This window comes from Aspergillus undulatus (genome assembly GCF_047715775.1).
Source record: "Aspergillus undulatus strain CBS 261.88 unplaced genomic scaffold BDV17scaffold_13, whole genome shotgun sequence".
Lineage (NCBI taxonomy): Eukaryota > Fungi > Ascomycota > Eurotiomycetes > Eurotiales > Aspergillaceae > Aspergillus > Aspergillus undulatus.
In genome coordinates this window covers 466,661-487,607 of record NW_027396617.1, presented here as the reverse complement: position 1 = coordinate 487,607, position 20,947 = coordinate 466,661, and the positions used below count along the sequence as shown (strand labels likewise).

At 50.7% G+C, this 20,947-nt stretch overlaps 8 protein-coding genes across 8 annotated transcripts; 3 read left to right on the top strand and 5 right to left on the bottom strand.

Annotated features, from left to right (window-relative positions):
• Positions 1 to 226: 226 nt before the first annotated feature.
• BDV17DRAFT_38009 (CFEM domain-containing protein) lies at positions 227 to 2,234 on the bottom strand. The gene is made up of 7 exons (XM_073764441.1): positions 2,019 to 2,234; positions 1,653 to 1,967; positions 1,563 to 1,599; positions 1,446 to 1,513; positions 1,011 to 1,393; positions 891 to 958; positions 227 to 836 (listed from the first exon to the last, which is right to left on the bottom strand). Exons 1-7 carry the CDS (start codon positions 2,049 to 2,051, stop codon positions 289 to 291), a joined length of 1,452 nt encoding a protein of 483 aa, XP_073617611.1. The 5' UTR covers positions 2,052 to 2,234; the 3' UTR covers positions 227 to 288.
• A 1,132-nt stretch (positions 2,235 to 3,366) lies between these two features.
• BDV17DRAFT_258548 (putative histone acetyltransferase) lies at positions 3,367 to 7,734 on the bottom strand. The gene is made up of 5 exons (XM_073757336.1): positions 7,634 to 7,734; positions 6,787 to 7,539; positions 6,644 to 6,723; positions 6,509 to 6,556; positions 3,367 to 6,443 (listed from the first exon to the last, which is right to left on the bottom strand). Exons 2-5 carry the CDS (start codon positions 7,275 to 7,277, stop codon positions 3,841 to 3,843), a joined length of 3,222 nt encoding a protein of 1,073 aa, XP_073617610.1. The 5' UTR covers positions 7,278 to 7,539; positions 7,634 to 7,734; the 3' UTR covers positions 3,367 to 3,840.
• An 11-nt stretch (positions 7,735 to 7,745) lies between these two features.
• BDV17DRAFT_258545 (NADH dehydrogenase [ubiquinone] 1 alpha subcomplex subunit 1) lies at positions 7,746 to 8,943 on the top strand. The gene is made up of 4 exons (XM_073757335.1): positions 7,746 to 8,019; positions 8,167 to 8,259; positions 8,360 to 8,363; positions 8,444 to 8,943. Exons 1-4 carry the CDS (start codon positions 7,972 to 7,974, stop codon positions 8,557 to 8,559), a joined length of 261 nt encoding a protein of 86 aa, XP_073617609.1. The 5' UTR covers positions 7,746 to 7,971; the 3' UTR covers positions 8,560 to 8,943.
• Positions 8,944 to 8,969: 26 nt separating this feature from the next.
• On the bottom strand, positions 8,970 to 11,716 carry BDV17DRAFT_258543 (putative AP-3 adaptor complex subunit mu). The gene is made up of 3 exons (XM_073757334.1): positions 11,653 to 11,716; positions 11,180 to 11,599; positions 8,970 to 11,112 (listed from the first exon to the last, which is right to left on the bottom strand). The coding sequence occupies exons 1-3, from the start codon at positions 11,694 to 11,696 to the stop codon at positions 9,669 to 9,671; spliced, it is 1,908 nt and encodes a 635-aa protein (XP_073617608.1). The 5' UTR covers positions 11,697 to 11,716; the 3' UTR covers positions 8,970 to 9,668.
• Positions 11,717 to 11,821: 105 nt separating this feature from the next.
• On the top strand, positions 11,822 to 12,438 carry BDV17DRAFT_37941 (uncharacterized protein). Its single transcript, XM_073764440.1, has 2 exons — positions 11,822 to 11,983; positions 12,086 to 12,438. The coding sequence occupies exons 1-2, from the start codon at positions 11,878 to 11,880 to the stop codon at positions 12,265 to 12,267; spliced, it is 288 nt and encodes a 95-aa protein (XP_073617607.1). The 5' UTR covers positions 11,822 to 11,877; the 3' UTR covers positions 12,268 to 12,438.
• Positions 12,319 to 13,683, bottom strand: BDV17DRAFT_37938 (uncharacterized protein). The gene has a single exon (XM_073764439.1). It carries the CDS (start codon positions 13,402 to 13,404, stop codon positions 12,610 to 12,612), a length of 795 nt encoding a protein of 264 aa, XP_073617606.1. The 5' UTR covers positions 13,405 to 13,683; the 3' UTR covers positions 12,319 to 12,609.
• Positions 13,684 to 14,143: 460 nt separating this feature from the next.
• Positions 14,144 to 17,740, top strand: BDV17DRAFT_280676 (putative SNF2 family helicase/ATPase; the record flags this gene model as incomplete). Its single annotated transcript, XM_073759914.1, has 5 exons — positions 14,144 to 14,260; positions 14,341 to 14,358; positions 14,421 to 14,564; positions 14,621 to 17,581; positions 17,642 to 17,740. The coding sequence occupies 5 exons, from the start codon at positions 14,144 to 14,146 to the stop codon at positions 17,738 to 17,740; spliced, it is 3,339 nt and encodes a 1,112-aa protein (XP_073617605.1).
• Positions 17,741 to 18,546: 806 nt separating this feature from the next.
• BDV17DRAFT_289610 (hexadecenal dehydrogenase) lies at positions 18,547 to 20,601 on the bottom strand (the record flags this gene model as incomplete). The annotated part of the gene is made up of 4 exons (XM_073761699.1): positions 18,547 to 18,596; positions 18,948 to 19,307; positions 19,363 to 20,393; positions 20,456 to 20,601. The coding sequence occupies 4 exons, from the start codon at positions 20,599 to 20,601 to the stop codon at positions 18,547 to 18,549; spliced, it is 1,587 nt and encodes a 528-aa protein (XP_073617604.1).
• Between the last annotated feature and the right edge of the window lie 346 nt (positions 20,602 to 20,947).

Below are 20,947 nucleotides of genomic sequence, written 5' to 3'. Positions count from 1 at the left end.
TTTTGCTGAATTGTTCAGATTCCCCACTTGGTAATGACACGGGGCGCGGCAACGACACAGGGCGGGACACTGGCTGCTAATATCCCTGAGAAGCCATGACTCGAGAAGCTAAGCTGATTCGGTAGTTAGTATCCTCTGGCCGTAGTCGCGTTAGATTGAATGATAATGCTTAGTAGTAGCCCAGATTTCTGAGGGGCTCCAGTCCTTAGGTAGTCAAGAGGCAGCGGCGCAATGAAGCGTCCAAAATTATCATTATTCATATATTATATATACATAAAATATACACGTCTAACCAGAAGAAGAGTCCTGATCCCTCAGGAAGCTACCGGTACGGGTAAGGTGCGCTGAACTCGCGTTCGGCGAAGTCGCCAACTGTGGCGAGTATGGTGGAGCCGGCGAACCAGGCGAACGAGGCTCGCTCGGCTTCCGCGAAAGCGAGAATATACTCAGGCGCTTCAATGACTCCCTTCTGGGACTGGAAGTGGGCAGGCCACCAAGAGCGTCTCCGCGAAGTTCTTGCGCGGCCCACTGGCGGTCGAGCTCATCCCCCGTTTCGATCTCCTGTAGCCGGATGAATTGACCAGGTCTGGAATCTGGATTATCGGGGTCGGCTTTTGACGAATATTGCTGCTGCGAGTATTGAGGTTGCGAGCTGTTGTTGGAGGTGGAGTTGCCGCTTCCTTTGTTTCGAATTGAACTGCCGTAGGATTGCAATGGTGTCTTGATTCCGACAGTATAGAAGCGGATGAAGAGTGATCGCATGGCAGGCATGCAGGCACACATGATTGCGACGTCAAATTCGAGGAGGGACCAGATTCCCACGGGGACAAAGTCTCCTGCTTGTTGTTAGCACTCTGCGAGCTAAGATACATATCAGTATAGCAACGTACTCGTCGGATTCGTAGTGCTGTTGAATCCCACTGTTTCCACGAGGCGGAAAATACTGATAACAGTAACTCTGTAAAGTATTAGACGTGCTTAAATGAGGGGCATGAACAATGTAGGCTTACGCAATGCCAACGACAAACATGGCGGCCACTCCAAGGCGCTTCCTGAGCGGCATTTGCAATGTGAGCAATGTTGGAACAGGAATGACGAGGACGACCACATCGAGGATGATGTTGATGGTAGAGTGCGCGAGGAGAATTTTATTGTGGCTGAGACAGGTACCCTCGTGCTCTCCATCCCATTCGTTCCAATAGTAGCTTATAGGCTTGCAGGAGAAGAGCAGTACGAAGAAGGCTACCACTCCCCAGACGACCGTCGCACCGAGAGTGATATAGCTAGCGATGCGCATCTCTCGGTTTGGGAACAGACGAAGATAGAGCATTAGGATGGAGCATTTGACAATGGCAATACAGATGCAGTAGAGCTCCTCTTCGACGAAGAACAGCTGCAGCAGTTGTCAGAAGGTTGAACGTATGCGGTCTGTGTGGGTAATTTACCTTTAATGTCTGTCGAATATCATCAAATGGAACAGTCCATATGTCTTTGCCTAAACCATAATCCTTCACTGCGAAACGTTAGCAGCAGTCAAACCACCGGCGTTTGGTAGATCATACGTTTGATGCCAATGCCAGAGATCGCGGCTGCAAAGAGCTTTTTAAATCTTTGATTAGCACATATCTACCGCCAATGACTGCAGATAATACCAAAGAAAGGATAATCAAATAATCATCCATTCCCAATCGCTTGTCCATAGCACGATTTGCTACGCGCAGCGCAACAGAAATGATGGCGACAATGATGCCGACGATATTCGTGATTGGGAAGACGCCTGTATCATTGCTTGTTGGGTAATCGCATATCGTATATGTGAAGTTTTGCGCAGTCAGAGCTTCTTTGACCGAACAGGCCCCCAAAACGCATGGTTGAAGTTGTGCGTTAATCTGAGGATTGGGACAGATACAAGCGAAATCAGTGAGACCGCATGTTGACTTGCTGACAACTTCGGTCAGACACGTAAGCTGGATGTTGTCAGTAATTGGGCGTCAGAAGGTGAAAGGGCCATAGCATACTGCACACTTCGGGACGTCTGCGAGGAACTCCATTTGATATGAAGCAATTGAATGCTGGTGAAATCTGGAGGACGCCCGTTCAGGGAGATCCAGAGTAATTATACCGAGTTGCTGGGAAAGACTCGCGAGTCGCGGGTGGAGACCATATTGCGAACCGGACACTGGGGGGGAAGATCCATGGGCGTCAATAACTTAATGGTGCATTGGTGCTCCTGTGATGATCACCGTTTCCAACGAACAGCTACTATAACAGAGTGACGGGCGTCAGTATCCCAGCCAGGGTCGAAGAAGATCGACCAAAAGAAACTCTTGAATCTTGAAAATTGCTTGATTCCATCACCGTTAATCATTGGCGCTGCTAAATAAGGGGATCTTTAGCAAAAATTCGGCAAGTCTTGCATGAGGAGCATCTCCAATCTCGGCCCTAGATCGGCCGCTAGGACGAGCGCAACTCGACCTGAGTTCACTAGCCGGCTTCAAGGTTTGGCTGTTTCGGAAACAAACGCATTCTGTATCATAGAGTGTGCACTAAGCGAGCTGTTGGCTTTTAGGCGATGCTCATCCGCTTATCCGACCATCCGGCCTTTGACCTTGACCTCTTCGTCGCTCATGATTTCATCGTTCTGCGCCTTGAATTGCCGTTCGCGTACCAAGGCGGGGCTGATCTTGGCCAGTCCGAGCACCGTGGTAGCGTGGTTGATAACGATCTTCGAGCTTAATCCACCACTGATTTATAGTCCGTGCTTCGTAAATAATTGACCTATGAACTGATTCCACACATGTGAGGTGCGACTCAAGTCTCAGGTACACGTGCAGTAACCTTATTTGGGGATTTGCACCAGGTTGTTGCTTGGCTGAAGACTAGAGGCTGAGACGCTGATAGCCTCAGTAGTATTGGCAAGGCCGAACTCCATACGTAGTCTGAAGGAAATGACAGCCAACTACCGGTAACGCGACCCATCCATCCGAGGCAGTAGTATGTCACATCATGCAGTGTTGTGCATCGTTTGATATGGGAAACAGAAAACTGGGCCAGAGCGTAGGCTCAAAGTTCGAAGGCAAACGACTGTTCGCTGCTCGAGAACAGCTCAAGGCGCGAAAGTACTCCGTGATAGGGAATCGAAGACCAAAGTCGAGTGGTAATTATTGTGTTAAGATAACTGATGATCTTCGTGATGGTGAGTGGCTAGACCAGCAGTAATCTGGTAAGCCAGCCGATCAGACTGGGCCAATCCCACCATCACATGACCACAGCCTGCATCGGGTAAGTGCACGACGACGCAGCTACCTCGCCAGTTGCCACCGAAGGATAGAACTACTACTGTCCGTACTCCGTAAAGTAAGCATAGCGGATTCGAGCGGAGTTAAGCAGTCTCCAGCTTGGTTTCAGGTCGTGTTTGGGGTTCGTGAACATATTGATCCTTCGGTGGACCCGTAAGAAATGGCCATCTGTATCCGTATAGGCTGCAAGTGAGTATGCATAAACTCGCCACAGGGGAACCTGAAGATGTATTCCAAATACTTATCATTGAACTGCTTGGCTATACCAATCGAACTGGATGTACAAGTCAGTCGACTCCAGAAAGCTCTCAAGGTCAAGTTGGAGACTATCCGAGAGAAGCTGAGATAACTATAGAAACAAAAGCCTAGACAAAGCATCGAAACTCCGATTCCCGCCCACTCCTTGCTCAAGTCAAGACAACAGAGAGAAGAGAGAAAACAGCAGTAATAAGAATAGCAGGTATTAAATATTTAAAACGCCCTTCAATGCCGATTCCAGATCGTATCCTTTAACATCCCATCGTAACCCTTCAACTGGGTATTATGCCTCATCCATAACAATATCGCCTTCTGCGTCGGCATCGCTACCTTGCAGGTCGCCAGGATCGTCATTGATCGCAACGCCTTCGTCTTCTGCGGGTATAAGCATTTCGATCTTCTCCACCACGGACTTTCGGCTCGCAGATCGCGTCAGCTTGGCTGTGCTTTCAACGTCCTTTCGTTTTGATGGAGTAACCGGTTGTTGCTCTTCCACGGTCTCTGGTCCATTGATCCCATTCGCCGTGGGTGACACTTTGTCAACAAGGGGGTTCTCAGTCGATGCTTGACCTTCCGGCTCCAGAGCCCCGTCTGCAAGCGGTGCAGTCTCTTGTTCGACATGTGCCTCTGTCTCACCTGCAATGTCAAGCTGATCGGCCTCCAACCCGTTGGTTGCCACGCTTGCCGAGTCTATTGATGGAGAATCAAACAACCTCGCGCTTCGACCCCTCCTTACACTGGACTCATTTGCTGTGGGAGTAATGGTTGACAAAGATGTAACTCTTCGAGGCGTGCTGCGACCACTGGTGCGAGTAGTGGTCGGAGTGATGGAGACTTTCTGAAATGACTTGCTTCCGAAAGGACGGCCAGCACGCTTTTTGGGAATGGGTGCTTGGACCGGAGGGTATATTTCAAAGCGCCAGGCAGGTATGCTTGGGATTTCTGGCTCAGGTGGCTCATTGGGGGCGGTTGCTGTTGCGTCTGCCGGTTCTTGATGGTGAATGTCATTAGCATTAGATAAAATATCCGTAGATGGTGGTCCTGCAGGTTCTGGCAATGGCCTCTCGGCTGCGGTACTGCTTGTTCCATTGGGAAGTAGTTCGCTATCTTGCTTAGAGGTCTCTGGTGGCTTAGAAACTTCCTCAACTAGCTCCTTTGCTTCGTCTTCTTCATCCTCAAGCCCCTCGCGCGGTGCAACAGTATGGATGGGAGCGCGGTCGAATTGTGATTGATTATTTCGGCCCATGATGTAGGGCGTCCAGACGAGTGCGTCTGGATTAAGCGTAACATAGCCTTTGCTTTCCCAGCCATGGATGCATTCCTCGAAGTAGTTGTAGTCAAGACGAAGAGCGTATGTTTTCGTCACGGGATCCCGTACCAGAGCGCGTAATGCTTCCAAGCCGGAAACAACATCGTCCGCAGTCATGCCCGTCTGCTCTGAAATCTCGGCAATACTGACCGGAGTTTTCTGATTCCGTAAGTGATATGACAGAACAAGCCGCCAGTAATTCCGATAAGACACCAATCCCATATCAGAAAGCGGTTTCTCGGGTGAGCCAGTTTTCCCTTCGATGCGTGTGAGGAGGTAGGAGAAGTCGATGAGGAGATTACCATACCCCTTTCGTTGGTGTATGGGTAGAGTAAGGATACAAGAGACGTTGTTTGCCGAGCTTGGTCGTTTTTCTTTGCTGAAATAACCCACAAAATGACATCCGAGGTCGTCGCATTCGCTCATGACATAGAACAAAAAGGGTTCAACGTCATAGTAAAGCGTCTTGGACCCAAGAAATAGTTTAGCGAGCAAGCATAAATTTTGACAATAGACTGGATTTTTTCGTCCATCAACTTCGAAGATTGCGATGGAGCCTTCGCGGTAAATCTCGTCGCCAGGAGGATGCTTCGCTGGACACTTGAGTTTATGCCGCCACGCGACATAATCGGAATTCATATATTTCAAACAAAATTCGCAAATGTAGAGCACACGATTTCGACTATACTCCTCAGGGTAGGGAGCTGCGTACCAGGTCTCGATCTCATAGCCGCCGAAGTTGATATACTTGATCCGGGACGGAGGCCCTGATACTTTCTGGGAAGCATGCTGCGCAGCCTCGCCAGCTGTATCGGTTTCCTGTAGGCGAGCTTGCCATGCTTCTTCGGCCTTTCGTCGTGCAACTTCAAACCGCTCGCGGTCAGAATGTGTCGGTAATGTTTTGGTAGTATCAGCATCTGTTTCGGACAGGATGCCTCCGTAGGGTTTAGATTTCGAAGACTCCTCCAGGTCGCGGTCACTGAAGGAATAAAGAGAAGGAAAGTAGGAGGCTGGTGTTATTGGCGCAAAGTGCGCTTGAGTTTCTTGCGCTGGAGGTGGTTTGGGGATCTTTCGGTTCCTGATCGAAGACCGAGCACGAGAATTGAGGATTTTGGCCAGCTTGGTGTCGTCTAGTCGAAAAGCCACAACAAGCTTACCAAACTGTTTCAGAACGACGCGACAATGTTCCTGGCCCTCCTTTCGTGTCGTGCGCCGGGAGCGAGTTCGAACTGGAGACAAACCATCTCCGTCCCCTTTGGCTTCAGACGCATCTTGTTCAGTTCGCACAGGTGATTGCCTCGATCGCTTGCGTAGGAACGGTGTGTGGTGCTCCTCTGGATCCACGGATTGAGTTTTTCGCTTCCGCAGCGACCGAGAGCTGTTCAATAGCTCATCATCAACGGTCACAGTATTGAAAATAGAATGGAAATTTGAGTCCTTTTCACCACTGTGGGCTGGCAAGAGCTCCTTGCTCATGTTCTTCGGGCCAATTTTCCGCCGCAGTGAGCCATCACCGTCCTTAGAGCTGGGCTCTAAGTTCTCACTATGACAGGTAGGACATCTCCAAGGGCCGGCATCTAAACGGGATTAGAATTATGCACATCGTATAAAACTAGAGGAGAAAATTGTCATTTTGACTTACCATCTGCGTCGCTCAATGCATTATTTTCACGGGCGCATTGCCGATGAGCTATCGGGTTGCCGAGTCAGTAAAGGTCCGCTAATTCTCGGGACTCTGGCTGGGCCTTTATTGTAATAGGGCCACAAATCAACATACAGTGATCGCCGCAAACAGCACAGCTCATATACTCCTCAAACTCCTCACTCGGATCATGATCTTCATCTTGATTGCAAAATCTATTCCCATTCCGTTAGTTTGTTTTTCTCAACCATTAGAGATATGTCATAAAAAAAACTTACATGCAATTGCCGCGAACCGTGTTATTATCTGCATCGAGTTCCGCGCGGCCATTGCTCTCCGCCTCCCATTCTTCGTCTGAATCGCGACTGCTCGACGAACTAGAGCCTTCCCGCTCGCTATCACTTTGCTCATTGAACTCTGGGTCTTCATCGGCCTCCGCATCCGCATCCGCATCCGCATCGTCGCCATTATCGAAGGATGGGGCGCCGTCTGGAATTTTGACTGCGCCAACAGGTTCCGCTTCATCCACCTCGCCGTCCGGAAGGTGGTCGTAATCTACCTCTCCCTCTGCATCTATATCCTCGTCGAGCTCGGCTCCCGTCTCCGCCGCAACTTCACCCGAGTATGCGCGGTGTACGGCGTCCTGCAGCTGCTGATCCATTTGGTACAAGTCGGCCTCCTCGCCCTCAGCATCCTGATCACTGTCCACAGTGTTATCCACCGGTTTCAATTCAGGTTGATCGGCGACCCGCGGCACGGTTGCCGGCATAGTGTATGTCACCGCGGTCGCCAGCTTGAACGGCTTACAGTCCGTTTGATAAGTATATTATTTGCTGAAGCTCTGCCCAATGGATTCAAACGTGGCAAGCCCGATAGTTGAGACTATTCTCGGTGAGTCGTCAATCATCGGGTGCCGCGCGAGATGGGCATTGGGAACATGAACGAATGGTTTTGGACACAAAGTATCCAATTTTCAAAGGCGCTGGAGCTGTATAGCGCGCGAAATAGTAAGCAGTACCGCTTCTTAATCACTGCGCAGCGAATACAAAAATCGTCAGTGAATCCCGGCATTCACAAGGTTCGGACAATGTCACGTAACGCGTTTAACAAGACCGGAGACCATACCTATCAGGCATGCAGACCAGCCACTTCAGACAGGCCACAAGTAGACGCGTAATCGACAGCGCAACAGTCGTCCGAAGGGTTTCCTTTCAGCATTCAAAGCGCTCGGCGACGGCCTTCTTTGCCCCCTTCTCCTGCCTGTGAGGTTGAATGGGGAGGCTGCTGACTCAGCCGGCTGGACCGCCCGTCGCATGCGCTAAGCCGCTTTGGGCCTTCCGCCAGACCTCGAGCACGAGAAACGACCCCGGCGCATTCTCCGGCTTCATTGAGACGCTAGCCACCGCGATCAACTGCTTTCTCATCCGACTCTTGTTGTTGCATTCCTTCTCACACAGCTCATCATGGGTGTTCCCTTCGAGGCCTTGCTCCCTTATGGGATTGTTGTTGCTGTACGTGCCCCCCGCCGACAGTCGGTGCCATAACGATCATGAGAACACCCAACGTCAAGCTACGGAAGCCATTGGCTTCTTGTGACTCGGCGATCCTACACACTTGCTCTACATTACGATGTCGAAAGCCGTTTCTGATGATCCTAGATGTTCGGTGTGACCGGAGTCGGTCTCTCGGTCGTGAAGACTTTCGCCAATGACGGAAAGAAGGCCCGGTGGAACAGGGATCTGTGGGATAGAGTAAGGAGACCATTTTCTTTTCACAATGATAATCCGTCTATTGACATTGTCGATGCGATTTGATGCGACTTGAGACTCAATTAAGCTAACATCTCTCTAGCAAAGTATGTGACTTCATAACCACCAGCCCACCCCGCAAATACCGCATTTTCCGGATCAAGAACTAACTGATGGTCAACAAAAGTGATGGAACGAGACTTGAGACTTACAGGATCGCTTCGAGGTCAATCAACAAACGTCGAGGCGCCGAAGGGGTTCGAACTCAACAACCCCTGGAAGGTCGAGAAGCGCCTCTTCTAGATTAGCGTCCATGTCTTACTCGTCCGCTTTATCGTCCACGCACCTGGATTATTGTCTTGCCGACATCACGGTCCCCGTTTGACAGGGTATATTCGTGCCTCCCGCCGACGCTTGCCGAGTGCCGTACCTATGGATGGCAGTTAGTCTTTTGTGACAGAGCGACACTAGCAGGGATCGGAGGAAGCCCACACAGCGTCCAATCTGCACATGCTTGGGGGAAATGTTCTTAGATTTGTTTGTATCATACCATCAATGCCAATAACGTCTTCAAGCTCATATCGTAGCTCTTCGTCGAGGAGGCCTATTCTTCCTCCTCAGAGGGCACTCGACTTGATTGTTAGTAAATTAGCATCAGCATCATCAGCATAAGAGTATCATCATAGTAAAGATATCATCATAGTAAGAATAACGTCACATAAGAATAACGTCCCCATAAGGATACCAATTATAAGAATACAATAAGGATGCAAACATCGTGGGCACATATCTGGCCTCGTGTATCTCTCCCTCCTCCATACAAACGAAGCTCACCAATACATGCCACCACCGCCTCTACTCCAAAAGAAAGAAATGCACGAGACCAGATATGTAGTCTCCAAAATCTACGGCCGGGGGCGCCTTTTTGTGTCTGAACTCCGTTAGGTGAGAGTGAGTTACGGAGGTGAAGTCCGGTGATGACTCGAATTTGGGTTTGTAGGTTTTGCGTTGGTAGTTTCTGGCGAGTTGTTGATATATAAAGTTCGGAGCGTGATATCCGAAGTATAAGGTTGGGGTTGGATAGGTGTGGATCTGGCGGATTCAGTCGCCATGCGTAGAAAGTCGGAACTGAGGTACAAGGTTATTGGAATGTAATTCCGAAAGGCATGGATTTTCTGGACGCGAAGGTTGAGTTCGCGGACATGTACTTTCCATGTGCGGATGGATAAAGTTTCCAATCAGATTGCATGTCCAGTCAACTTCTATATGACCTCCGGAGCAATCATACAACCAACCCGCTAATATGGGAGATGGCCTAAGAATAGTGAACTACATCGCTCATCACACATGGGCAACAAAAATTTCGCCAAAATGAGATCCGCGTAAATGCAATCATATCGCTTAGCTGAGCATCAACACCTCCGTTCTATCCCCTTCCGACTAACACATATATATTTTACTCCCTTGTATGGTTTCACGCCCTCGCCTATGCCGCGGCTTCGGCGCGGGTCTATGTTGAGGCTTTCAACTTTGATACCTGAAGGGAGCCAGCCTCGTACGGAAAATGATACAGAGGCGGAATTCGGCATGAGACTAGCGTTAATCTGAGTTTTGGTTTTGCGCGGCGCAGTATGGAATATTGAAAAGGGTGATTCGGGGCGTTTCGGTGGAGGGACGGATGGAGATTGTGATTTAGGAGGTGGTGTTAGAGAGGGTGTATGCGATTGAGATGGAGGTCGAGAAGTCTCAGGCTGTAGAGATTGGTCGGGCGCTAGATTAGAGGGTTGGGGCATGTCACCGTCGGCATTGGCGTCGACATCAAGGGTCGATACAGAAGCGCCGCGGCGAGAAGATTTCTTTACTTTCTTGATTTTCTTCTTCTTCTTTTTCGGTTTTGGCGTCATGTCAGATTCTGGGTTCTGCTGGTAGGACACCGCCGCCGAGTCGTCGTAGTAACCTTGTAACAGGGTAGCTTCTGCGTCTTCGGCATCATCCCCTTCGTCATCAAGATCGTCTGAGGGATGGCCGACAGCTGTGCAACGAAGTGTAGCTGTGCCGGATATACTTCCTGCATCTTTAGTTGGGACTCTCCACTCAAGAACGCCACGTGCAGGATGAAAGACAGCCTCTCCGCGACTGGCTTTCATGTCCGTTATGTTCCGCACCGAAGAGGGTATAGGCACTGTCACCACAACGTCCTCCAGCGCCGGGCCAGAGTTGCTACTGCTGCTTCCACCTAGAAAAGATGGCGTTGAGGTCCCAGAGCCTCCTCGGCCAGGCCCGAATCGACTTGTGGGAGGGTGGCCTGGGAAGTCTGCGTTGAGCGTCAGCCGCACTTCGAAATCAGCACCCGTAGACCCGAGGAATTTTCGAATGTCGACGATGGTGGGAATGAAAACTTTCTCCATATGGCTCGGCGGCTCGTCGAGGTTGGGGTCAAGTGGAAGCAAGTCAACCTCGTAACCCGCCAAGATGAATCGCCCGTCGGGCGGAACAAAGCTCATCTCACCTGGTCGTTCGCGCCATTTTGCAAGCCGAACACATGGGTGAAACACCGGCAACTCCATTTTTCGAGCGATAGCATGTTGTCCACCTGGTGCTGTGAGAGATAGTAACAAATCCGGAACACCGGACACTTTGGCCGTGAAAGCGATCGTCCCTGAAACCAAAGCGGAAAGTAGGCGTCCAGATGGGGCCATTGTAACGGTGAGCGATTCCACGATATCGACGTAGAGTTCGTTGGAGGTATGTCGCACACCAGGGCGTCTCCAGGGAATGGCCGGCCCCAGGGCTGCATTGGCCGAGTTTAATGATTGTCGCTTCAGAGCAGATTGACCCAGTATTGGTGTTGATGATCTATACCGACGAGTCAAGCGTGTCAGTACCATATACATCCATGATTTCCGTTTGAGGTACTTCTTACCCAGGCAAGCTGACATTGCCCAACAGCTTCCCCATCCACCCTGGCATCTCCACCACTTCCTGTAGAGCATTCAGCTCGGTATTGCACACGATGCCAGCATCGCACATCTCATGAAGCAACTGAGCCACCACATCGTAGTTCGCTTGTATTTTGGTCGAAATCAGAGGTGCTCCGACGAACTCTTCGAGAATGTCAACGACGCGGTGCAGGAACTCGAGGGCGAGGAGTGGCTCGGTGTCGGACTCGGAAAGCGCTAAGAAATGCAAGTTCGACTCAACAATAGAGAACACCGTCACCGGCGGTGATGTATTTGGGAAATAAAGTAGCGACGGACGCGGGGCAGGATGGGCGAAATAGAGGGGCCGAATGGCCGCCGCGGAGGGCGGACGAGAGCGATAGACCTGCTCGACCAGAGGCTGGCTGGTGCCGACACTGTTAGACCAAATGCTAGAAATAGAAGGAACTTCACCCACTTCAGCTCATCGTATATGTAGAGAGCATCGATCTCGCCGCTCATGGTGTCGACGGCTCTCCAGCTCGATCCTTAGTCCAATTGTTGCGACGACGATCGCGAACATGGTCCTGATCAAATGAACTCATCGCGGTTTCTGCCGCCGGTCGCCGCCTTGACATTGTTTCTCCGTCGCATTTGGAGATTTCCCACGCGAGAGATCTAAAGTTGCCCATATTCCAGAACTATGGCGTCCCCTACGGAAGAAAATGCATCCAGCGTGCAGCCATCGAAAGCTCAACCTCCTATAGCATATGACGAGTTTGAAGACTGCTTCAGTTGCAGAGCTACTGGTGAGTGGATTGTCTAACCAAACATCATGTTCGGCTGTGGCCATGGACGGCTTGTCTAGTTCCGCCGAATATTTTCTGCGGGTTGTTAATATCCATGTTTAGGTGCTGCCGCATTTATTGGCCTCGGAGTGTACAGCTACTATACCGGCATGGCCAACCTACGGAAACAGGAGAATGCAATCATGCGAGGTGCGACAAGATATAAAATGGGATCCCGTCGACTGGGAATCGCGACGATATCTGCATCTCTAGTTGGCTTGGGTCTCTGGCGGGCATTTATTTGAGATATCCCACATAATGTCCTGAGTGTACGCTTGCCGAGGCTGATATCTTCTTGTATGATTAATGTATGAATATATAAGTGCACGAGTATTGATCAGGCGTTAATCACAAACGACTGCTTCATCGGGTATCACCATAATGGGAAGACTCTATGAATATAATGCATATAATCCAAGGCAAAGAAATCAAAAAGAATACAAGAGACTCGAGCCCTCAAAAGAATAGGAAAGACGAAAGAAATAAAATAACCACATGCAGTACTCCTACTATATGCTCCGAGTATCGAAATGACAACCGCTGCGTGAATCTGGCGTATCGATGTTCAACCTGGGGCAATCGTGCCCCTAGGTAAAGCGACCGCGTTTGCCGCCTCCAAATAAATCCCGGTTGTGTCCCATACCGGACAAGTCGAAAAAGTCTGGAAAGTGGTTTTTTCGTTTCGAGCCTATCCCAACCGGAGAATCACGGGTCGTATTTCGTGGACTTGGGCGTGACATATTGCTGTGACGGCTTTGCTGGCGGGAGTTTCGTGCTAGGACGGAGGCTGGGGCAGGCGTGTCACTCCGCGGTGATGAGGCAGAGCTGTCCGAGTCGTTCTGCATATCCAAGTCTTGCTCTTGAGCTTGTGGGAAAGTTGGACCGGCGGAGAAGGTGAAGACAGGTGGTCGGTCGAGAGTTGCGGATTCGGAGGATTGAACGGCAGGTGTTGATGGTGGTTGCTGCGCGGTAGCTTGTTCTTCTTGATGGGGTGACGTAGGTTTGGCCGACGATCGAGGGGCCTCCGGCTCCGTAGCTTCTTTGCGTGCTGCAGCGGGGGTAGCACTCCGAGTCCTCCTTTCGGTCTCATCATCATCGCCGTTATGGGGTAGACCATCGCTTCGTTCCGTAGCCCATTGCCGAACCCTCCAGCCTTCTCCGTCAGTTAACCCCAAGTTCTCCCTGTCGAGAAAGTGAAGCAAGTCTTCGATAGCTTCTTGGTATCCAGCCTGCCTCGCCTGTGACTCCGCATACACAGCATTCTTGTAGAGATTGGTGACCGAAAGGGCAGCGGTTTTGAATTGTTGAAGGAGCTGTTCTGGGGGCTGTTGGCGGGGAGTTGAACTCGGTAATGAGGTGTTGAGAGACCTCATCGAGTCCATCGTGATTGGATTCTAGCTGCTTTGGAAAGCAGCTAAGCTTGGGCGAGGAGTTGTTTGTTTTCGAGCGGGAATTTTCTCTCTCGTTTCTCGGTACCAAACTCCGGCAGGAGGGGTGAGAGTGAGCCTTACTCGGAGGCGGACAAAGGATTCGAGAGGCTCGACTCGGGGAGATGTCGAAGGAAGCTGTAGAATGAAGAAACTAACAAAGAAACCTCCGAATGAACGAAAGCTGCCTGCGTCACAAGAAAGATAGAGTCGAGAGCAGAATCGAGATGTGCTTCGGATGGGATCTTGGAAGTTCCGTTTCTTTCTGCTGCTGGGCCCTTTGTCATGGTAACGTGACCCACCGCGGGGAAACTCGTCTTCCGTGAGAAATGACTCAGCACTGACTTAAGCAGCGGCCACGCGCCTCTCACCCAATCAGCGCGTCGCAGCCGCTCTCTTCAATTATTTGCCATCCCCAGCGCGACTCGCTCTCCGTTCTTTCATCCAGCCCTCCCGCCATCGTCATCATTCACGCCTTGTTTGACCTGGACGGTGCTTGTGATCCCTTTGTTTGGCTGTTTCCAAGTTCAGGCCCAAATTCTATTCGAAACCGCAAACTTGACGTTCTAAAACACCCATTGAACTACATACTTCCGCCCGCGGTCCGACTTAACTTTCCAAGTACACCTCTCCGTCACACACTGAAGCTCTACACAATTGTCCTATACCCTTGCGCAGGTCGCAGCTCACAGCCATGGCGCCTGCAGCCGTTCCAGCGTCCGACCCACCGTCTCAGGCCGACACTCCTATGACAGATGCAAACGAGGAGCCTACGTCAGTGCCTGTAGATCCTTTGGACGCGAAGATGACGGTACGTAGCGAAAAACGTCTTTTTTGCGATGTTGGCCTATATATGCTTGAATATCTGCTAAGCTGCTTAAGGGGTTTCAGGATACGCCAGATTACACGGTAAATAATTGCGACCACCGAGTCAATCTTCTTTTTGCGCCAGCTAACGCGGTTGTTATCAGGACTCGGATACAAACCCTAATACTACCGCAAGCAGTGTTGCAGGCGATGCAGTACCCTTGGATGGTAGAAGGCGGAGGTCTGAGGCCTTCCAGATGAGAAAGAACATGTTCGGCAAAAAACATGGCTCACTGAATGAGAACAAGGTAGGAACGTAAACTCTTCCGTTATTATGTACATGTCTTACACAGTCTTATTACAGGACGATGATTCGATTCGAAGATTCCGCTATCTGCTCGGTCTTACAGATCTTTTCCGTCATTTCATCGAGACGAATCCCAACCCTCGCATTAAAGAAATCATGGCCGAGATTGACAAGCGGGACGCAGAAGAAGAAACCAAGGCTAAGAAGAAGGGATCCTCGCGGTCAGGAGGCGCAAGCGGCGACCGAAGACGGCGGACAGAACAGGAAGAAGATGCCGAGCTTCTGAAAGACGAGAGAAGCGGTGGACAGACCAACACCATTTTCAGAGAGTCGCCTCCGTACATCAAGGGTGAAATGCGCGATTATCAGATTGCTGGGTTGAACTGGCTCGTCTCTTTGCATGAGAATGGAATTTCGGGAATCTTGGCAGACGAGATGGGTCTAGGCAAGACCCTCCAGACGATCTCCTTCATTGGGTATCTCCGTCACGTTTGCGATATCACCGGTCCTCATCTTGTCGCTGTTCCCAAATCCACCTTGGACAACTGGAAGCGAGAATTCCAGAAGTGGACACCCGAGGTCAATGTACTGGTTCTGCAGGGAGACAAGGAGGAGCGCCACAAGTTAATCAACGAGAGACTTCTGGACGAGGACTTTGATGTCTGCATCACTAGCTACGAAATGGTGTTGCGCGAGAAGTCTCATCTGAAGAAGTTCGCTTGGGAGTACATCATTATTGATGAAGCTCACCGAATCAAGAACGAAGAATCGTCGCTCGCGCAGATCATCCGTGTCTTTAACTCTCGCAACCGCCTCTTGATTACCGGTACCCCGCTTCAAAACAACCTCCACGAATTGTGGGCTCTGCTCAACTTCCTGTTACCGGATGTGTTTGGTGATTCAGAAGCCTTCGATCAGTGGTTCTCCAACCAGGATGCGGATCAGGATACTGTGGTGCAACAGCTGCACCGTGTGCTGCGTCCTTTCTTGCTCCGACGTGTGAAGAGTGACGTGGAAAAGAGTCTGCTTCCGAAGAAGGAAGTAAATCTTTACGTCCCCATGTCGAACATGCAGGTAAAATGGTATCAGAAGATTCTTGAGAAAGATATCGACGCCGTCAATGGAGCCGCCGGAAAGAAGGAGTCCAAGACCCGCCTACTGAACATCGTTATGCAATTGCGTAAATGTTGTAACCACCCCTACCTCTTCGAAGGAGCGGAACCCGGTCCACCTTACACAACCGACGAACATCTCGTGGACAATGCCGGCAAAATGGTCATCCTTGACAAGCTTCTTACTCGCATGCAAGCTCAAGGAAGCAGAGTTCTCATCTTCTCCCAAATGAGCCGTGTCCTGGATATTTTGGAAGATTACTGCGTCTTCCGAGAATACAACTACTGCCGCATTGACGGAACCACAGCCCATGAGGATCGAATTGCCGCCATTGATGAATACAACAAGCCAGGATCAGAGAAGTTCATCTTCCTCCTGACTACAAGAGCCGGAGGTCTAGGTATTAACCTGACCAGTGCGGATATTGTCGTTCTCTATGATAGCGATTGGAATCCTCAGGCTGATTTGCAGGCGATGGATCGTGCCCACCGTATCGGTCAGACAAAGCAAGTGGTTGTCTATAGGTTCATTACCGAGTCAGCCATTGAAGAAAGAGTACTTGAGCGTGCTGCCCAGAAGCTGCGGTTGGACCAGCTTGTCATTCAGCAGGGCCGTTCCCAGCAACAAGCCAAGAACGCCGCTTCCAAAGACGAGTTGCTAGGCATGATTCAACACGGTGCTGCGGAAATCTTCAACAACGAGAATGGGCCTAAGACAATCGGGGAAGGAAGGTCATTCACAGACGACGATATTGACGCGATTCTGCGTAAAGGTGAAGAAAGAACGGCGGAGCTGAGCAAGAAGTACGAAAAGCTCGGTATCGATGACTTGCAGAAATTCAACTCCGAAAGCGCATACGAGTGGAATGGGAAAGACTTCACCACGGATAGGAAAAAGGACATTGGAATCAACTGGATCAACCCTGCGAAGCGTGAGAGAAAGGAGCAGTTCTACTCCATCGACAAATACTACCGCCAGGCTCTGGCTACCGGCGGCCGTACAGCCGATCCCAAGCCCAAGGTGCCCCGCGCACCGAAGCAGATCACTATTCACGACTGGCAGTTCTTCCCACCTGGCCTCCAGGAGCTCCAAGAGAAAGAGACTGCCTACTTTCACAAGGAAATCGGCTATAAAACCCCTCTTCCCGAGGGAACAGAGGAAGAGATGAGTGAACGCGAAGCTGAACGTGATCTGGAACAGCAGGAAATTGACAATGCTGTTCCCTTAACAGAAGAAGAACAGATTGAGAAAACGCGCATGTCAGAAGAAGGCTTCTCACACTGGAACCGTCGCGACTTCCAGCAGTTCATCAACGGTTCGGCTAAATTCGGCCGCACAGATTACGTTGGCATCGCCACTGAGGTAGACAGCAAGGAGCCCGAAGAGGTTGAGGAATACGCCGAAGTCTTCTGGAAGCGCTACACCGAGATCCAGGACTACCCGAAGTACCTCCGCGTCATCGACCAGGGCGAAGAGAAGCTCCGCAAAATGGGCCATCAGCGCAAGATGCTCCGCAAGAAGATGGAGATGTATCGCGTGCCGCTTCAGCAGCTGAAAATCAACTACACCGTATCAACCACAAACAAGAAGGTCTACACCGAGGAAGAAGACCGTTTCCTGCTCGTCATGCTTGACCGATATGGTGTCGACGGCGAGGGTTTATACGAAAAGATCCGCGACGAGATTCGCGAGTCTCCCCTCTTCCGCTTCGACTGGTTCTTCCTCAGCCGCACACCTGTCGAGATCGGTCGTCGCTGCACGACGCTCCTGAATACCGTCGCCAAGGAGTTCGAGCCGGACAGCAAGGCCAATGGCGACGGAAAAGGCCGCGGCCGTGATCGTGATGACGAGGACATTGAGAACGAGGATGAAGCCCCGGCTAAGAAGAAGACCAAGGGCGCTGTGGTAAGTTCTCCATTCTAACCCATATGTATCTACTTGTCTCGCTAACCACCTCAACAACAGAACAAGCAAGTCAAGGCCGTCAAAGGCAGCAAGGCAAACTCCGCCTCGACATCGCGCGCCTCTTCAACCGCGCCCTCCAAGAGGGGTCGAAAGAAGTGAACCCGACTTCACTTCTCCTTCCTGGTTGAGCTTGAAATCAACCAACCCCTCCATGTTCCTCACATAAACATAAAATAACATCTATTGTGTACTATTGTATGGTGATTTTGGCCAAAACTTCCTTGTAGTGGAAGGGGCGCTCGAGTGGTCACTCTGTCCATTACTTTGTATGTGCTTTTTCGATATATCGGGTGGCGTTGGCTATGGTTAGATGAGATGTCTGGTTACCTATTTGTATATCTCTTGTTTTTCTTTCTTTTTTATTCTGGCCATGATCTATTCTAATTAGATATGCATGTTTTTCTCAGACACATTAATGCAGGTGCATTCATGTGTACTTAGTTACTCATCAGGTAAAAGCAACGCCAGCTGGGAGTGAGATAAAGAGATAGGTTCCAAATCACGTCCATGTTCCATCGATGATCTGGTATTGGAGGTACCTGTGTTATACAGGTTATGCTTGGATAGGTACTAAGGTGGTCAGTCTGCTGCGGGCTGAAACGGGCATAGGTAGTAAAGTGCTACTAGGCATGTCTAATTCAGCATTGAGAGTTGACTCCTGAAGGGCTGCGTTGTTGTTACCTGCTTCATAGATCTCTCTCAAAGGAGCCAGTATTTTCACCATTCATAACCTGCATAGATAGATACATATTATTTACTTTGTTTCGCAAGAAACCCACTGTTCAGACCAAAGAAAGAGGGATCGACCAATCATTATGAGAATCAAAGAGTGCATGCGCGATAGTTCCATCCTATATCCAAATTTGGTATCGTAACTCAGCTCAGAATAACCCAAAATCATCAAATCACAGCTTCGAGGCGCGTTTTTCGAGAACCTTCAAGACAAAGTAGGCCACTAGTGGACAGACAAAGTTAGTTTTTGACTCGTATACGCGTCGATGAGGACAGAGGAGGAAGACGAGGAGAAAGGGAACAGAGAAGTAGAGATGATTGGGACTAGCTAATGATGGGGCTATAGCAAGTAGATATTAAAGCCGTATATTGCATATTCAAGGGCAGATAACCGCGACAAAACAAGGGGTATAGACAGGCACTATTAGAGCGTATACCGCGTATGAAGAAAAAGACAGATTGGGGTATGTGCAGAGATATTACAAAAGTGTATGACGATTAAATGGAAGAATCGGATGGGCGAAATCAAGAAGTGGTGGAGGGAAAACTGTCAACGAAAAAATCAATCACTTACCAGCAGCAACAACAGCAGCCCTTCCAGCACCCGCCTTCGCGGACCCGCCACCCAACGTGAAGATAGCCCTCAGCCAACCGAGCCGAACCTTCTGGCCAGAGCGATCAAAGTCCGGCGCAGCAAGACTTGCAGACTTGAACTTGGCCAACTTGCCGTCGTACGGCGGGTATCGGATGGCCAGAAGCGACTCGAGCCAGCCAGGGCTACTTGTGATTGGGCGGCGGTGCACGAAGACGTCGAAGCTGGAGCGCCCGCGGTATGCGCCGTAGCCGCTCTCGCCGACGCCGCCGAAGGGGAGGGTTGGGATGTGCAGGGCGGCGTCGTTGACGGAGACGCCACCGGAGCGGGTTTGGGAGAGAACTGTAGATGTTTGTTAGGGAGGCTGATATGCGTTTGGAAGGGGAAGAGGACGTACTCCTCTCGGTATCGACTTTTGATCCGAATGGGTAAAGGCCTAGAGGTGTGCTTTGGATACTGTTTGCGATGTTGATGGCTTCGTCGATGTCGTCGACGGGGAGGATGGGGATGAGAGGGCCAAAACTCTCTTGCACAAGCATGGAGTCATCGGGGGACTCGACCTGAACCAGCGTAGGCTCGATGAAGAGGTCCTTCTCGTCCATAGTGCCGCCCATGAGGATCTTGCCCTTGGAGTTGTCGATCATGCCCTTGAGACGACGGAAGGAGGCCTCATTGACGATGCGAGAGTAATCCGGAGAGGCCTTGGCTCCCTGGGGGTAGAATTCCCTGTATGCCTTCTGGAACTCATCGACCACAGCAGGAACAAGGCTCCTATCAACGAGAAGGTAGTTCTGGGATGTGCAGACTTGGCCTGCGTTCATGAGCTTGCCCCAGAGCATTCTTCGCGCGACCAGTCTTGGGTTCGCGGTCTTAGAAACGATGGCCGGGTTGATACCGCCCAACTCTAGAACAACGGGCGTCAAATGGGGAGCAGCGGCCTTTGCGATGATGCGTCCGACGTTGGCACCACCAGTGAAGAAGATCTTATCCCATCGCTCAGCGAGCAGGGCCTGGGTCTCGGGAATAGCACCCTGGACGAAGGTATAGCAAGATGGGTCGAGCGCAGCCTCGATAATCTTCTGCATGACAACAGCGCTCTTGGGCGCATTCTCACTGGGTTTGATGACGACTGTGTTCCCCGCCGCAATAGCACCAAGGACAGGTCCGAGGGTCAATTGGAAGGGGAAGTTGAAGGCGCCGATAACCAGGACGCTACCGAGGGGGTCCTTGCGGATCTTGGGGTTCATGAACTTGAAAGTCAGATCGATGTCGGGAGCCTTCTCATCCTTGACCCATTTGTGGAGGTTTTTCGAGATGAAGACAATGTCATTTTCCAGCCAGACGCTTTCACCAACTTCGGTCTCGAATTGCGGTTTTCCGAGGTCGATTCGGAGGGCTTCGACGATCTCTTGTTCGTGGTCTTTGATTCTATCGGAGAAAACTCCGTTAGAATGCAATCCAGAGTATGAAATGAGACGAATCGAACTCACGCCCAGTAAAGTTTTCGGAGCTGGACAAGCCTGAACTCGACGTCTCGAGTCTTGTGCTCCAAGAAGGTCTTCTTCACACGAGCGACCCGCTCTTGGATCTCGTCGATCGGGGTGTACTGGAGTTCGGGGATTTCAATGGCACCCATGGTGGTGGACGATCAAAAGCGAATACTGCGATCAGTGATCCCTGGCAGCAGTCGAGGTTGGCCAGGGAAGAAAAAGGAGTCAGGAAGGTCTTTTGAATGCGGCACATGCTCCGGGCTTAGCTTGAGTTTCCCCTCCGCAGCTCCTCACTCGAGCCGCGGTTGACCGAGCAGTGGTCTGATTGGCTGGAGGCTGAATGGCCATCTCGCAAGCAATGCCGCGAAAAGTAACTCGACCTTGGGACATAAAAGATCTTCAGCCGAGATTCTGTACGGATACTGGGATCATGATCTCATGTCAGCTCGCACGTGGATGTCGAGTAAAGGATATTATTTCTTAGGAACGCAT

What these genes read in the sequence shown, in the direction of transcription:
- BDV17DRAFT_258548 (XM_073757336.1), bottom strand. Translation starts at nt 7,277, where the DNA reads ATGCCGGCAACCGTGCCGCGGGTCGCCGATCAACCTGAATTGAAACCG. An exon ending in ACGGTTCGCGGCAATTGCAT is followed by an intron (nt 6,724 to 6,786) that starts GTAAGTTTTTTT and finishes GAATGGGAATAG; the next exon opens with ATTTTGCAATCAAGATGAAG. An exon ending in TGCATTGAGCGACGCAGATG is followed by an intron (nt 6,444 to 6,508) that starts GTAAGTCAAAAT and finishes AATCCCGTTTAG; the next exon opens with ATGCCGGCCCTTGGAGATGT.
- BDV17DRAFT_37941 (XM_073764440.1), top strand. Translation starts at nt 11,878, where the DNA reads ATGGCGTCCCCTACGGAAGAAAATGCATCCAGCGTGCAGCCATCGAAA. An exon ending in CTTCAGTTGCAGAGCTACTG is followed by an intron (nt 11,984 to 12,085) that starts GTGAGTGGATTG and finishes ATCCATGTTTAG; the next exon opens with GTGCTGCCGCATTTATTGGC.
- BDV17DRAFT_37938 (XM_073764439.1), bottom strand. Translation starts at nt 13,404, where the DNA reads ATGGACTCGATGAGGTCTCTCAACACCTCATTACCGAGTTCAACTCCC.
- BDV17DRAFT_258543 (XM_073757334.1), bottom strand. Translation starts at nt 11,696, where the DNA reads ATGAGCGGCGAGATCGATGCTCTCTACATATACGATGAGCTGAA. An exon ending in TACATATACGATGAGCTGAA is followed by an intron (nt 11,600 to 11,652) that starts GTGGGTGAAGTT and finishes TGTCGGCACCAG; the next exon opens with CCAGCCTCTGGTCGAGCAGG. An exon ending in GGCAATGTCAGCTTGCCTGG is followed by an intron (nt 11,113 to 11,179) that starts GTAAGAAGTACC and finishes TCGTCGGTATAG; the next exon opens with ATCATCAACACCAATACTGG.
- BDV17DRAFT_258545 (XM_073757335.1), top strand. Translation starts at nt 7,972, where the DNA reads ATGGGTGTTCCCTTCGAGGCCTTGCTCCCTTATGGGATTGTTGTTGCT. An exon ending in CTTATGGGATTGTTGTTGCT is followed by an intron (nt 8,020 to 8,166) that starts GTACGTGCCCCC and finishes TGATGATCCTAG; the next exon opens with ATGTTCGGTGTGACCGGAGT.
- BDV17DRAFT_38009 (XM_073764441.1), bottom strand. Translation starts at nt 2,051, where the DNA reads ATGGAGTTCCTCGCAGACGTCCCGAAGTGTGCA. An exon ending in CAGACGTCCCGAAGTGTGCA is followed by an intron (nt 1,968 to 2,018) that starts GTATGCTATGGC and finishes GACAACATCCAG; the next exon opens with CTTACGTGTCTGACCGAAGT. An exon ending in ATTTGATTATCCTTTCTTTG is followed by an intron (nt 1,600 to 1,652) that starts GTATTATCTGCA and finishes AGATTTAAAAAG; the next exon opens with CTCTTTGCAGCCGCGATCTC.